The 15,041-nt window shown below is 34.9% G+C and overlaps 2 protein-coding genes across 2 annotated transcripts in view; both read right to left on the bottom strand.

Annotated features, from left to right (window-relative positions):
- LOC142350947 (calcium-binding protein 39-like) overlaps positions 1 to 15,041 on the bottom strand; it is a 613,053-nt gene that overhangs the window by 312,013 nt on the left and 285,999 nt on the right. The window lies entirely within an intron of this gene.
- LOC142350759 (uncharacterized) overlaps positions 11,632 to 15,041 on the bottom strand; it is an 18,216-nt gene continuing 14,806 nt past the window's right edge. The window contains exon 5 of the mRNA XM_075402712.1: positions 11,632 to 11,910. Within this exon, the coding sequence (XP_075258827.1) occupies positions 11,711 to 11,910 (200 nt within the window). The 3' untranslated portion in view covers positions 11,632 to 11,710. The remainder of the gene's footprint in view (positions 11,911 to 15,041) is intronic.

Raw genomic sequence — 15,041 nt, 5'->3', positions numbered from 1 at the left:
ACACTTTTGTAACTTACTGGCCCAACTGATTGCACCTAAACTATTGTGAAGTTTAAAACAATAACCACTTGTAATTTTTCTATAGTCTATATTCCCTGCCCAGTCTGAGTCTGACAATCCGATCAACTCCAGTTTCTCACTTTTTCTAAAAATCATTTTCTCTGACTTCGTCCCTTTTAGGTAACGTAACACCCTTGTAGATAACACCCTTGTGCCGAATTTCAATGTCGCCGTCCAGAATTTTCAACAAAAGAAGTCAATAAATTAGATGCGTGGCAATATCTGGTCTACTTGTTAATGCCAAATAGTTCAAACATACCACTTTACCCCTATAATCGCATAATTGCATTCCCTATGCTCATTGCTACCTATTTCTGGTGAATCTAATTTTTGATAGTTTCAGGCTAACATCTAAAGGTGTTTCCAGTGTCTTTGATCAGCTCATATTAAACTTCTCTAGTAGTTTTTCTACATAAGCTGCTTGGCTTAGCAGTATTTCGTTTTCTGTTCGCTTAATTTTTATATTTAGGAACCAGCTAATATCTTCGTAACGGCTAATTTGGAGACGCTCCTTAATTTCATTCTTAAAGTTTTCACAAAAGTCTTCCTGCAATCCTAATATCAACATATTATCTACCCAGAAACACACTAATCCCTCTCTACCATTTTCTCCTTTCTTTATGAAAATAAATTCATCTTGAAGAGCCGCTGTGAAACCTAATTGGCTGGGAGAACTTTTGATTGTTAAGTACCAATTTCTACCGGACTGTTTTAATCCATATAAACTTTTCCTCAACTTACAAATTAATAGATTTCCTTGCTTATCAAATTTTTCGAACCCTTCGGGCTGTTTCATGAAGATTTTTTCTTTGATGTCAGCATTTAAGTAAGCTGTTTTGGTATCCATTTGTTTCAATTCGGTGTTTTTAAATACTGCGTAGCTTATCAGTATTCGAATTGTTGAGAGGTGTGTTGTTGGTGAGTATGTTTTGTTGTAATCTCGACCGGGAACTTGGCTAAACACTTTAGCTACGAATCTTGCCTTATATCTTGTTATCTCCCCGCTAGGAACAAACTTAAGACCAAAGTGCCAGCGGCTACCAATGGGTTTATTTCCTTTGTTCTCTACCATTTCGCAAACTTTATTTTCCACTAATGATTTGTATTCTAATTTCATTGCTTCGTACCAGTTTTATCCCTAATTGCTTCATCAATGGACTTGTTTAGTAATTCCTTGTTCACATTTTCACCAAGAAAAGCTACCGGGTTTAAATCTCTATCACCATCTGACTGATGCTTGTTGACTATCTCCTCCTTCATTTCTTTAACTTCAATAAACATTTCATTTTCGTTGAAAGTTGCATTCCGAGATTTTCTAACCTTAAAGATCCCTTTGTCATTTGGAATACCTACCAGATAAGACATACTATTGTCTGAAGACCCCAAAAATACTCCTTTTTGAGAAGTTCTATCAATCTAAACTCAAAAAATTTTTCAACATGAACGACAGCTGAACAACCAAACAATTTGATAGATTCTAAGTTAGGTTTCTTCTTGTACATTGCCTCAACAGGTGTCTTCTGAATACCTGAATGGAATCAAAAGTTTTTAATCTCACTTGCCATTTTAAGTGCAGATGGCCAATAGTCTTTTTCCAAATTTGACTGCTCTGAAAGACATTTAGCCATTGGAGTGATTGTCCCCCAATTCTTCTCAACCTTTCCACCTTTCCGTTTTCTTGTGGTGCATACGTTGCCGAAAACTCAAGACTAACACCTTTTTGTCCACATAATTGTTTTATGTCACTTGAGACATACTCCCCGGCACCGTCGCAAACTAACGTTCATGGTTGTCCTATGTCTGCAAAGAACTGTTTAACTTTATGGCCTCGCCCCTTGAGCTCAAAACATAAAGTTTCTGATATCTAATGATACCATCCACAAACACTATTGCATACCTGTGGCCATCGAACGCTTCCGTTTGGATTAGCCCTAAAATGTCAGTATGGACAATTTGTAAGGCTTGGTTGGCTCTTGTTACTCAGTCTTTTGGTACTGGAAGTTTCTTTGATTTATTTAACTGACATGTTTCACAGTTTGTTAAGTTGTGCTCGCTTAGCGTTAGTCCTACTGCGTGATCTTTTAGTTTGTAAATGTCGTCAACATTATTATGGCTGAAGCGCTTATGCCACAAACTATGGCGATCTCCAATTGCTAAGTTGTACTGCTCTGAGGGTTCTTCATTGTCAATGTAAGCAAACTATTTCTTTCCTCGAAAGGGAAAATTGTTCCGTTCTTAGTTCGTATTTCTAAAGTCCTACCAAAGATGACCTCATTGCCTGTTGCTTTGTTTTGACACTGGTACCAGATTCCTGGTATTTTTGGGAACAAGCAACACATTACTTAATCTTTTTTTCGCTCTGAACCACTGGAATCCAAAACTCTGATTTCAGCTGTTCCTTTCCAACTAATTAAGCTTCTACTGCTGTTTGCATTAGTGATTGTACCAGAATACCTGTTGTCCCTGTCTATGAATAATTTTTCGTCTTTAATCATATGACTGGTAGCACCTGAGTCCAAAAAAAGCTCATTTGCAAGGTTGTTCTCCGATGTTTGAAAGAAGGAAAAAAACTTTTCTTCTTCTTCTTCTAAATTCTGCTCCTCAACTAAATTTTGCGAGCCTCTCTGATTGGTTCTCCTGCTTTGACTTACAGACTTTTTCTCAGGTTTCTGTTGCTTTCTACAAAATTCAGCTATATGTCTTTGCTCATCACACTTAAAACATTTCATTGGGGAAATCTGTTCATGAGTTGTTTTCTGAAGCCTAACTTTTTTTGCGATGTGTCCCAATTTCTGGCAGTTGAAACATTTCCATTCCTTATTAAAGAATATACTCTCTGTTTTCGTTTTTACATTTTCATTATCGAAGTTTATCAGAACTCGTTTAATTTCCTCTACAGTTTTCTCGTCTTTGTTGTACTTCACGAGTGTTGCGAAATTTTCATACTCCTTCGGAAGCCCTTTTAGATATATTGAGACAAACGTTTTTTCACTGATTCCTCCATCCACTAATAATAAGTTGTATTGCATATCATCTGCTCTGGTGAGGTAATCTACAGTACTCTCACTTGAAGTCTTCCTAAGGCTCGTTAATTGTGCTATCAATCTATGTAGCTGAAGTCTCTCGAAACTTTTGAAGAGTTTACACGGTACATCCCAATCTCTAGTGCCATCACCCTTAGGTGGTCTAAAAAAAGAGCTGACGATTTGTCTAGAGCCTGAACTATTTTGTACCACAAATTCGTTTTCTTCTCTTCAAATTCTCCCCGAACTTTTTCTATAGCTTGCCTGCCTTGCTCCTCCGAAGAATTATTTCTAACAGCTTGCACATAATCTAGATGGGTAGCTTCTCCACTAAGAACCTTGCCTAGTCTTAAAGAGTGCATACGAGCCTCAAACTGTTCAGCGAAATACAAGAAATATTCCTCACGCCCGCTGAAAATCAATCTTTCTGTTTTTGAGCTCATTGTTAGGCCTACCTTATTTTTTTAAAAATTTCTGTTTGTCTCAAACTAACTCTTAACTATAATTGTTCCCTATTGAACCAAAGACTTATACTGCCCCAACAACTCTGTCCTTTTTTCTAAACTAGTACTGCTCTAGGTAAATATTTTTTCGTAAAAGCGGTCGGGATGTGAAAAAATCTTTTTTTGACTTGGATCAAAACTCCTTTCGTTTCCACAACGTTTTTGAATCTGTTGCCTGTTGGTGGCTTTGTTATAGGACGACGAACCGGTGAGTCGTTGTGTTTGGGTATCAAAAAATGCTTTATAGCACCGGTTAGCACTTGTTGTAATATGGTAGCACTTCTTAGAGAAACTAGAAAAACAAAAAGCAAAAAGGGTTTGGTCGACTAAATTAATCTAGAAGTTGGTGTTCTGTTCGAGTTCTGTACTATCCTTGACAAAATCAAAAGGAGGACATTGACCTTGAGCCAAGGTTTTTCGACCGTGATTAAGCTCGATGAGGATACCAACACCCTCCAAGGACAATGTACTCGAACCCTAATCCTAGTCCTATTTAAGAAATGTTTCACCACCAACTTATGTGTCTTTCGACCAAACTTGTATCTTACAGAAGCAGAGCACACACAATGGAAAACGAAACAGTTTCATAAACTGAGCTGTTCTCAGCTATACTAAGCAATCCTGGTTCCCCGACAGCTCTGTTATACAATTGAATTTCCGCGCTCCTGGCTGATCCTCCACAACAGCTCCACTCTACACAATCTCTCGACTCCACAGATGAAGTCTCCCAACCAGCTACACAAGCTGCTTACCTCACAAATGAACTCCCCCAACCAGTTACACAAGCTTCCAACTCCACAATTGAAGTCCCCCAACCAGCTACACAAGCTTCTTACTCTTGCCTCGTCTGGTCCCACTTGGCCACTTCTTGACTACAAGGTTTGCCTCTCCTTGTCCTCTCTGTCTTCCTCCCCCAGTGATTTCAGCGACCCTCTTATGCAGCAAAGAGGCGCAGCAACAAAATTTTTCACGTGGGGTTTAATTACTTAACTTAGAAAAGCTGCTGTCGGCTATTGTGATTGCAGAGACAAATCTTGTAATCAAATAGTTAAATTAAAATTTATGGTTGACAACTGTGGAAATTAGCACAAAATTCAGCCCCTATTTATTACCACAAATTACCGCACTTTTACTTTCATGGTGAGCACCTTTAATTTATAACTTCCATGACCTCTCATGACATCCGGTCTTTAATAGCTATTTTTCCTTTTAACTAATTTGCAAGTCACAGTCAACTACATCGAATATATCTGCGTTGCACTTCCGATAGACGCTTGCAATGATGACATTCCTTCTCCATATCGAACTGAAATTCATCTCATTAAATCTCTGCTCGAAGAATCGCAGAACCCAAACTTGACCCGGTTACAAAAAAAACAACAGAAATGTCTGAGAAATGTCGAGGTGTTTTACGGACCATGTCATAGGTAGAGCGCTTTACTAGGGTACAGTGACATCGTACATAATAAATGCAAATTGTAACGGTTAATGTATACATTAATCGAGCCCGATCAAAGATTTGCGAATGCTTGTATATATGTGTATATATGTAATAGCTCCGAGTCATTGAGAAAAAAATACTCATTTCAGTTTTTTGACAAAAAAAAAACAGAAAACTTTCTCTTTTGTTGGAACTTGATAATTTATATAACTTAATTGTAATGCCTTGTTGCGCCTAAAGTAGTTTGCGCATAATCAAAGCATAAACAGTCGAATCAAAAGAGATTGATATTTTTTTCACGGAAGTAAAAATTTAGACGAAATATTTGTGAATTGCAATTTAAATTTTTTAATTGAAAACCTAAAAAAATGATAATGACTATAAACTGACTTTGTCAATAATTTGCAATACAACTTAAACTGAGACAAAAATCGCGCTTTTAAATTGTGTGTGACTTGCTCCCATTTATTGCTACGACGTGACCAAAATTTGAGCTCATTAATGCCTGAAATTATCACTTAAAAATGTCTTTCAATTGAGTTCAAATGACAATGCCCTGTTTGAATTTGAAAAAAATGTCGACGTTAATTTATCACAAACAGGCTTTAAGCGTAAAAATTTGACAAACAGGAGTTTTTATTCCTGATTGATGTTTTAATTTCTATTTTTTACACAACAAAAAAGGAACAACCTTAAAGTTACACAGTTTGATTGGTTAATATCAAATTTTGCCAGATCAGTCGATAATATCACCAAGTATTTTTGCACTATTTAAGCTATATGTGCACTTTTTAAATAATTTAGCGTAAAACGTACTGTAGATTTAAGATGCATCAAAAAGTGTGATGCACAATCGTCGCAATGATCGTCTCGATTAGCAAAGAAGGTAACCAAATTATCACAGTTTTTATTGAGCTGTTTAGTCCCTTTTTAATGCACAGACATATATTTTATATAATATAAAATATATATCTGTGCATTAAAAAGGGACTAAAAATTATACAAGGAAAAATTAAACTTAGTTTTATCAACAGCTCTAAAAATGTAAGTTACAAGGCGGGAGCAGATATTTAATTGCAAAAGCTATTAATAGATTTCAAATTTGTATTTTAAAAAGAATCATCGACCAGAAAAATAAACATAAAGGTTGAACAAAAAAAAGATTTATTAATTGACTTGCGCCATCATTGATTTTTTTATATTCGCGAGCGAACTTCAATATGGGCAGTTCATCTATGTTGTAGTTTCATTTGAGTTTGCTCAGGCTAATAATAATTCACCTGCAAATTTTAAAAAAAGTTATTTCCTCTAAATGAAGAAAGAAGAAACATAATTTTGAAGCTTCACAAATTGTACTTACAATAGTAGCATAGAGGCAGTATACTGACGATTGCTTGGAAATAATTATTTGAAAAAAAAGTTTTAGCTGAGTTCTACGACTTGTCGAGTAAAGTAAGTTTTTAAAATATTCACGTGGAAGTTCAAATTGTATGCAGTGCAAAAATTGTAGCCAGGATCAAAGCTGGACATAATTTTCTTTTTGATGTCAAAATTGGTCAAAAATCAAGACTAGCCAGTTTGGATAGCGACCTAAACAGAATACTAACGAACTAGAAAAACATACAGTTTTCAAACTGATTCAGCGTTTTATTCCTATTGGTAACTCCGGGAAATATAATGGTACATTAAATTGAAAAGGTTAATTAATATTTTTCTAAAACTTTGATAAAAAGGACAAATTTAGGCAAAACTATACCTATTTTCAGGCATTTATAGCTTTCTAGCTTTCTAAGATTTCCATTTATTATGGAGAAAAATTGATATTTAGTTGTATTACCGAATCATCATTATTTCGAATTGAACGAGGTCTTTAGTGACGAAAAAAGTATCTTGAGAACTGATAATACATTGCGCTATTAGTTAATACTGACGGATTCTTGAAACTCAAGTAAATCAGTACACTCCAAATACTTCAATTTGAATCAGTAAAAATAGTAGAGAAATTGTTACTGAATTGCAATTAAAATTTTTTACTTAAACAAGCTTCATAAAAAAACTTTAAAAAACTGGTAAGGCCTAGAAATTGAACTTGGCAATAGTTTGCAATAGAATTTAAACTGAGACAAAAATTGCATATTAAAATTCAGTGTAACTTACTCTTCTTTATTACTGCGACGTGACTAAAATCTGAGCTCATCAATGCATGAAATTGCCATATAAAATGTCTCCTAATTGAGCTCAAATTGAATCAAAAATTGTGAGCGGCGCATGAAGACATAGCCAAGAACCTAAAACTGAAAATGTCCCATTAAAAAATCAAGAAAAAATTCGTTCTCACCCTATTTGAATTTGAAAACATTGTCAACGTTAATTAATCACAGATGAACGATTAAGGGCAAACATTTGGAAAAACATAAGGGAAAAAAAGAACTTTAGTTACAAATAGATGTTTTAAAGTTTGCTCCGTATTGTTTTTATATCAACCTAAATTTTACATGGTTTAATTGGTTAAAATCAAGTTTTGCAAGATCACCAAGTAAGTATTTTTAATCTGTTTAAATTATAAGCATACTTTTTAATTAGTTTAGCGTAAAAGCATACCGTAAACTTAACATACATCAAAAGCTGTTATCGATCAGAAAATATGATAACCAATTGATCACCATTATTTTTACTGAGCTGCTTAGTCCCTTTTTTAATGAAGAGCCATACATTTGATAGTATCAAAATATACAATGAAAAATTTAACTTAGTTGTTTCAGGAGCACTAAAATAGAAAGTTACGTACCCGGAGCAGATAGTTATTAGCAAAAGCTATTAATATAGATTCCAAATTTGTTTTCAATTATAGAATTATAGATCAGAAGAAAAAAAATTGAACAGAAAATAACAGTTGACTTAAGCCATCGATGATTCTGGATATTTGCGAGAAAACTTCAATATGCGCGTTTCATCCATATTGTGTTTTCGATTAGTTCATAGAATTCGCTTGGGCTAAACGTCACCAGCAAATTTTTAAAAAATATGTTTCCCCTAATTAAAGTCTGTTTACTAGCGGTTGCTTTACAAAATTTTTTTTGAAAAGAGATTTTGTCAAGTAAAGCACGTGTATTCACGCGGAAGTTCGAACCGTATATGCAGAGCAAAAATTGTAGCCAGGAGTATTACTGGACATATTTTTCTTCTTTTTGTCAAAATCTGACGAAAATCAAGACTAGCCAGTTTGGATTGAGACATATTTCCTGTTGGTAACTCCGGGAAGTATAATGGATTATTGCCTTACAAAATGGATTATTGCTGACAGATTTGAGTCAATAATATATACCTATTTTCTGACCTTCATTGCCTTATAGCCCTGTAAGGTCTCAAGTTATTATTAGAAAAAATTGATATCATTTGTATAACCGAATTATTATTATTTCGTTTAAAAAACGGTAATTAGTGACGAAAAGGTCTCTTGTGACATTATAGTAGCTTGCGGCAATAAATAATACTAACGCATTTTCAAAATCGGAGGAAATTCAGTACACAGCAAAGATTTCAAATTAAAACTCTCAAATTGCAGCCATGCAATGAAGAACAGTGACATTTGCTAGAAACAAACTTGCTAAATAGAACTGTTTGCAATGCATTGTGAAAAAATTTTCACCATTTTCGAGAAGAAAGACGGTATAATGAACCAGCTTTTAAGATACTGGCTGATTTGCAAAATATTAGCGCTGAAATGAAAAATTTATTGCAGTTTTTTACTAATTTTGTTTTTATCCTTTGGTTCGATTCCAGTCAACTTGCACCTTATTTTTATTAAAAATCCACGGATATATCTAGTCTCTTTGCCAATTCAGAGCAGTCAAACAAGTGATCCAATATTTTTGTGAAAATTGGGAGAACAACTCGGTAAAAAACAATTAAAACTACATATATCAAAACACGTTCATGATTAAGAAAATATAACTTTTCCAAATTCGCGAATTGAAAGTTGTAAAAAATTGAGTATTTCGTTGTGGCTGCCCGAGTAAACTCGGTTCTGTTTTTATCTTGTAAGATCTTGTAAAAGTTTGCCAACATTTTACCGGCATTGTCATATCTGATCTTTTGACAGATTCTTATAAGATAAACATTCATATTTCAAGATAAATATGTCTTACAGAATTTTTACAAGATTACGATTCGTCTTAGAAGATTCTTACAAGATTAAATTTTTTCTTTCAAGATTTTTGTGGAGCAACTGTTCATCCTTTGAAAAAAGAAAGTTTTTATACAAAGTTGGCGTTGATCGACGTGAAATGGCCAAAACCCTATATAAATTAATTAATGGCGTAAAATGTTAAAATCTGAAACCTACACAATTTTTGTGACCAATAAATGAAAACTCAAAAGTAATCAATATGTATGAAGAAAATTATTGTGTGTTCAATCGGATTGATTTTCGTAAAAACGCCTCTAAGATATATTTAATTGATTCCGCAATTTGTTGTTGAGAACATCACAAAATCAAATATGTTCTAATTCATTTTCTTGGAAGCGGAGATTTTCAAATTTATAGCGAAGGCAAAAGTTAACATTTAAAATTTTGTTAAAAAACAGAGTTTTGGTATCCTGAAAATCAATTTCAAAATAAATAACTGCATCAGCATAATTCAAAAAGAAGCAAACATTTGTGGCTATGAAAATTTAACAAAAACGAACCCTTGAGAGTGGCGCTCAACAGAACCGAACCTGCAAAAATCCGACAAGATAGTTACTCATCTTGGAAGTTGCTGTAATCGTTCTGAATGAAGACTGCAGTATCTTATATGGTTATTCGATATTAAAATAACCATCTTTTGCAAGTATCTGGTAAAATCTTGCACGATAATCATCACCCAAAAGTTCATAGTATGAATTTTTGTGTTTGAATAAAGTAGATCTAGCACTGACACTTTGGCCTCAATAATGAAAAGAACAACTGATTCAGTAATGATTGATTCACCTTGCAGTGCGTTTAAAGTGCGCGACTCTGTTGTTAGTCTTTTGTAGCTCTATGTCGTAACGCTCAATCAGAAAAAGATGCTTTTCTCTCTTTTTCTATTCCTTTTTGTTTATTTTTTTCCAAATTTCGTATAGAACACGTAGCGCATTGTGTATAAACAGTTACTTGGTACCGTTGAGTTGTTAATTTTGTTTAACGATTGGAATATAAACTATCTGCATGTAAAAAAACCACATCAAATAGTGTAACTTAAAATTTTTGTTCGCTTTTTAGATAAGACTCATGCATATAGGCTGTTGCTCTAGGTATTGCTTTTAAGTGGATTTTGTTAACTTTCAGACAAAAGTGTTTTTGATTGTGTTTAAAATTTAGGAAATTTGTCAAAACGAAAAATATTGACAGAACGAATGGTTAAGAGCATTTGATAACATCGTAAACCGCACTCTTTAAAAGTGATAGTAGAATTGGCGTAAGCTTCATATTAAATAATCTATTTTCCCTAATATACGTTTTTTTTTTTCAAAAAAATTGATATTTTTTGCAACTTGTCGAAACAATATCTTAATAACAATTTTAAAAAATGTTACTTGATAATCTTGAAAATGCAGTGATTAATACACACTCTCTCTAATACACAAACAAGTATTGCTTATTTTAGTTTTCAGAGGTCAAACACCCCATTTTGATTTTAAAATGTGTCATTGTCAAAACTCTTGATTAACTATTTTTGCATAACTATGCTTGTTTCCAGTCTGTCAGTCACCCTTGGACCCAAATATCAGGGGGGGGGGGCATACCCATTAAAGATTAGAAAGAACGCTATTAAGGTTTATAATCATTCAAAAAATATTGTAATGTTCAACCGCTCACATGAACAAAACTGTGTGCTCATGATGCTAAGTTAGCAAACAAATACTTGTTTATGCGTTTTTTTTTCAGGCAATCATAAGGAAGTATAAAACCGAGATAATTGTGCATAATCCGTTACATATGGTCTTTTGTCTGGGTGGGGGGGTGGGGTTCATTTGACTACGGGTTCTCAAATCCTCTCATCGATTATTCGCATCGCATATATGTAAAGATGATTAATTGAGATATAGGATCTTTTCCATTTGCGCCCTCGCCCACCCCCCCCCCCCCCCAGCTTAGTGGGTACATTTTATTTGCACCCCCTGACGCACGGCAAAATTTTTACATAATGATTTACTATGTAATAAAACGTGCTCTGTTAGTGGGGGGTTGCATACGTACTGGGGGGGGGGGGGGGGGGGGGAGCACAAACGGAAAAGATCCGAGATATGTTTGCATCCATATAAGCTTTGCGGTTTGAGATTAATGCTTAAGTTTTTTAATCTCGACAAATTTTGAATTAATTGTGTTTCATAATTCAAACTTAAGTTCATATGTTTGTCATAAACAATGAAAACCAATAACTATAATACTACAAAACTATCGTAACAAGTACGATTTTTCTTTGATTAGCAGGCCCAGTTTTGAGGCAAACGCTGAAAAAAAAGTTCTACAACTTTTTCCATATCTGGCAATGGAAAATCCGGGTCGAGGTTTTTGGGTGAATTTTTGAAAGAAACGCGGAAGATGCGGTAAATGCGGTGAAAAAAAATAATTCACCGCATTTCACCGTGTTTCTTACCAAAATTCACCACCAAACCTCGACCCGAGAAGGGACGAGAAAAGTCTTCCATGTCAAGTTTCAATTGGCGTAAATTTTGGACGGAAGAATGACGGAGCCACAGAGGGCGAAGAGGCTGAATGCCAGACACAACCCAGTGACGTAATGCATGGATACTTTGGACAGTTCCTGAATAGCCCAGGGCATTAGGGGCAGAGGGAGGTACATTATAAATGTACATATGCCGAACAAACTGCTTCGGATGCTGGTCGGAATTAGCCCTGAAACAATGAACGGCATTTAATAACAAAAAATAAACAATTAACCGAATTATAGAAGTTGATTATTTAGGATGACAGTCTCTCCTGTTCTTGACTCCACAACCCTGGTCGAGGTTTCACCGCCATTCAACGCAAAATTATGTAAGATAAGCGATGAAAGCAATGAAATTACATAAATCAGGCGGTGAATGCGGTGAAAAAACATTTTATCGCCTAATAGCGGTGAAATTACATAATTTTATACATATTTTGCGGTGAAAAGAACAACTTTTCAACGCTTATCTTATATATTTTTCCGATTTTTCCTCGACCCGGGAGGTCACTGAAGAATATTTCAATGTTTCACTGGAAGGAACCAATACTCGGAGGACTAGTAACTTCACCTAACCTACAGCATTTAGATAGAATAAAGGGTCATACCAAGCCTTTCTTTCAACTCCTAAGAGAAGCTACTCCTTTGTTGAGGCGTTATAGTATTTCTCTCAATTGCTAAACGAAGATCGTTAGCATATGTTTTAATTCTTCGTTAGGTTGAATGAAATTCTATAGTTTTCCAGATTGTTAATTTAATTTAGAATAAATTAAATGTCGACTCTTAGATTGGGAACTATGCTAGGTTCTCTTTTCAACAAATAATTTATTGGATTTCCTAAAAATTACTTGATTTTTTTTTCAGAGGTTTCATTGAACCATAATCTCAAAAACTGCAGCTTCTACGAAATATTTAAATATAAGAACAATTTTCTGAATTGAAAACGGGAAATTACCAAATCAATTAGTGCCGCATTGCTCTCTGATTTTAAACAAAATTGTTCAAGAATAAAGAGGTTTTTAGCAAAGAGTTTGGTTATCATAATCTCCTCACTCTGTAGTAAACTTTGGGAACTTACGTTGAAAAAACATAAAACAAAAACCAAAAACTCTATCGTGATGATTCATAACAGCTTTTTACAAGTTAATAATTTTAGGACATAAAATCTGATTTAATATTTATTACATCTGGCAAAAATCTAAAATTCTTGGTTATAGAGATCAGAGAGTTAGAACTTCTTAAAAAACTAAACTGAGACAGATTTTTTAGTTGTATAGTCTTACAATCCAAGTTTCGGAGCACAAAATCTAGTCAATTGCTTCTAACGATGGCAACACGATTAGCCGTTAAATTTGTCCTTGCTAAAAACTTTCTGTTTTGCTAAAAGGCATTAATTCGGCACCATTAATTTCTTATATTGAGACAACTTGCATACATTTGCACAATAGATAATCAAAACACTGTATGAGCGCTTCGCTTATGTTAAAGTCTTTTTTTGCTTAACTTACAGAATTCTGCAAACTCTGAATTCATATTTTGAATTTTTAAATTTTATTATATAATCATTAGCGTCATTTGGTGATGGGAAAAGTGGTTTTTTATTTCTGAGTTTGTAATATTTTAAGAAATATGGCCAGATGGGTGGCCGCCGTATTGGCCGACAGGGCGTTTAGCTGACAACCAAAAAATGAGAGAATTTTAACCGACAATTTAATGAAAATGAGCAGTAAAACTTATTCTAAAGCTGTGATTGGCCAAATTAAAACACTATTTTGTAAGCGGACATATATACCGCAGTTTTTTCATCAACTAGTGTAACGAAGGTCTCTCCGTGGTCGGACCGTATTTTACAGCATCTGGCCATGCCTCGCGAGCCATGGCCATGCCTCAGCGGCCCGTGGGACTTATCACAGCCTCCGCGGCCCGTGGGAATCTATCACAGCCGAACTACTGATTTATGAACCAATTATGGACTTTCATTAACAATTATGATAAAACTGTCGGCTAAATTTCTCATTTTTTCCTTGTCGGCTAAACGCCCTGTCGTTCAATTTTCCAAGCACCAGCCAGATCACTATTAGGTGTTAAGGTAATATATAATGTGGCTGTCCTGATAAAAGTTGTCGAGACATTTTACAAAATCGTGCCGGACAAATTAATTCTATTTAAGGAGCTGTATTGAGGTCGAACTTGATCAGAATGATAAGATAGCTTTACAAAAAAATGGATCTTTTCTGCTAGCGCCCCCCCCCCCCCACCCCAGCCTTATATAGCCGTTAAATTTGCACCCCCCAAAATCTAAGTTTTCGTGAATTGTAAGAGCGATATTTGCATTTCATTGAAACAAGAGTGTCTAGGTAGATTGAAGGCACTTTTAGAATAGTTTCCTTAAGAAGTTTTAAAAAATTAAGCCCTTATTGTAGCCGATAACACCAAAAATGATCTAATACAGAAATTTTTATTGATGCTTACGTTATATGCAACAAATTTTGGTTGAAAACGTAATACTTTCAAACCATAGCTGTGGTAGCTTTTAGTAAATGCATATTGCTCATATATGTTCACGTATAAGATTACTTAGCTTTAACAATATGTTTACACATTTATAAATGGGGGTGCCTAACTAAGCGGGGGGGGGCGCTAGCAGAAAAGATCCAAACAATATGATATTCTTTTATTTTAAATTTTCCCAATTTAAGGAAAACGGCTCATCGAAAATTGCAAACCTCTCCTTACGTGTAAAAACAGTTCATTCCGACCTGGTTCGCTCGTTCCCAATAGCTTCTACCGTGCTAGGAGTATTCGCTAACTGGTTGTTTCGCCGAGAATGAAAAACTTTAATTGAATATTTTCATTTGACAGGGGGTCTCCAGCTGATCAGAAAATCTCATAAATCAATAAATCACTTATTATCTTTGGTGTCCTATCGTCTGGCGCTCCGCTCAGTCTCTCCGTGGTCGCAGACCCCCCGTCAAAAGAAAATGGGGGGTGGTTGTTTCAACCGCGGATCGCTGCGCTATTGTCGTTTCTATCTTTGCTTACAAAGAAGAGCAGCTCCAGAATAACTCTGATTGCTCATTTTAGGTATTTTGTTTACTAAAATTTTTGTTATCGGCGAAAGGCCCTGTCGGTCAGCATGGCATTCACAAACCACAGAGAAAAAATTTTGCTTTTATTGACTCGTTAATTGTTTACAAATAAAAATGGTAACATTTACGTCTCATTCTTGGGTATAACCGTTAAACCCATTTATGAGGTTCTGATGGTCGCTTAAGACCTTTTAACAAATATTTATAGGTGATTTTATTGGTTGAGGGAT

This window comes from Convolutriloba macropyga, chromosome 12 (assembly GCF_964194025.1).
Source record: "Convolutriloba macropyga chromosome 12, txConMacr16.3, whole genome shotgun sequence".
NCBI lineage: Eukaryota > Metazoa > Xenacoelomorpha > Acoela > Convolutidae > Convolutriloba > Convolutriloba macropyga.
The sequence above is the reverse complement of the archived record's forward strand: the minus strand, read 5'-3'. Positions and strand labels throughout refer to the sequence as shown.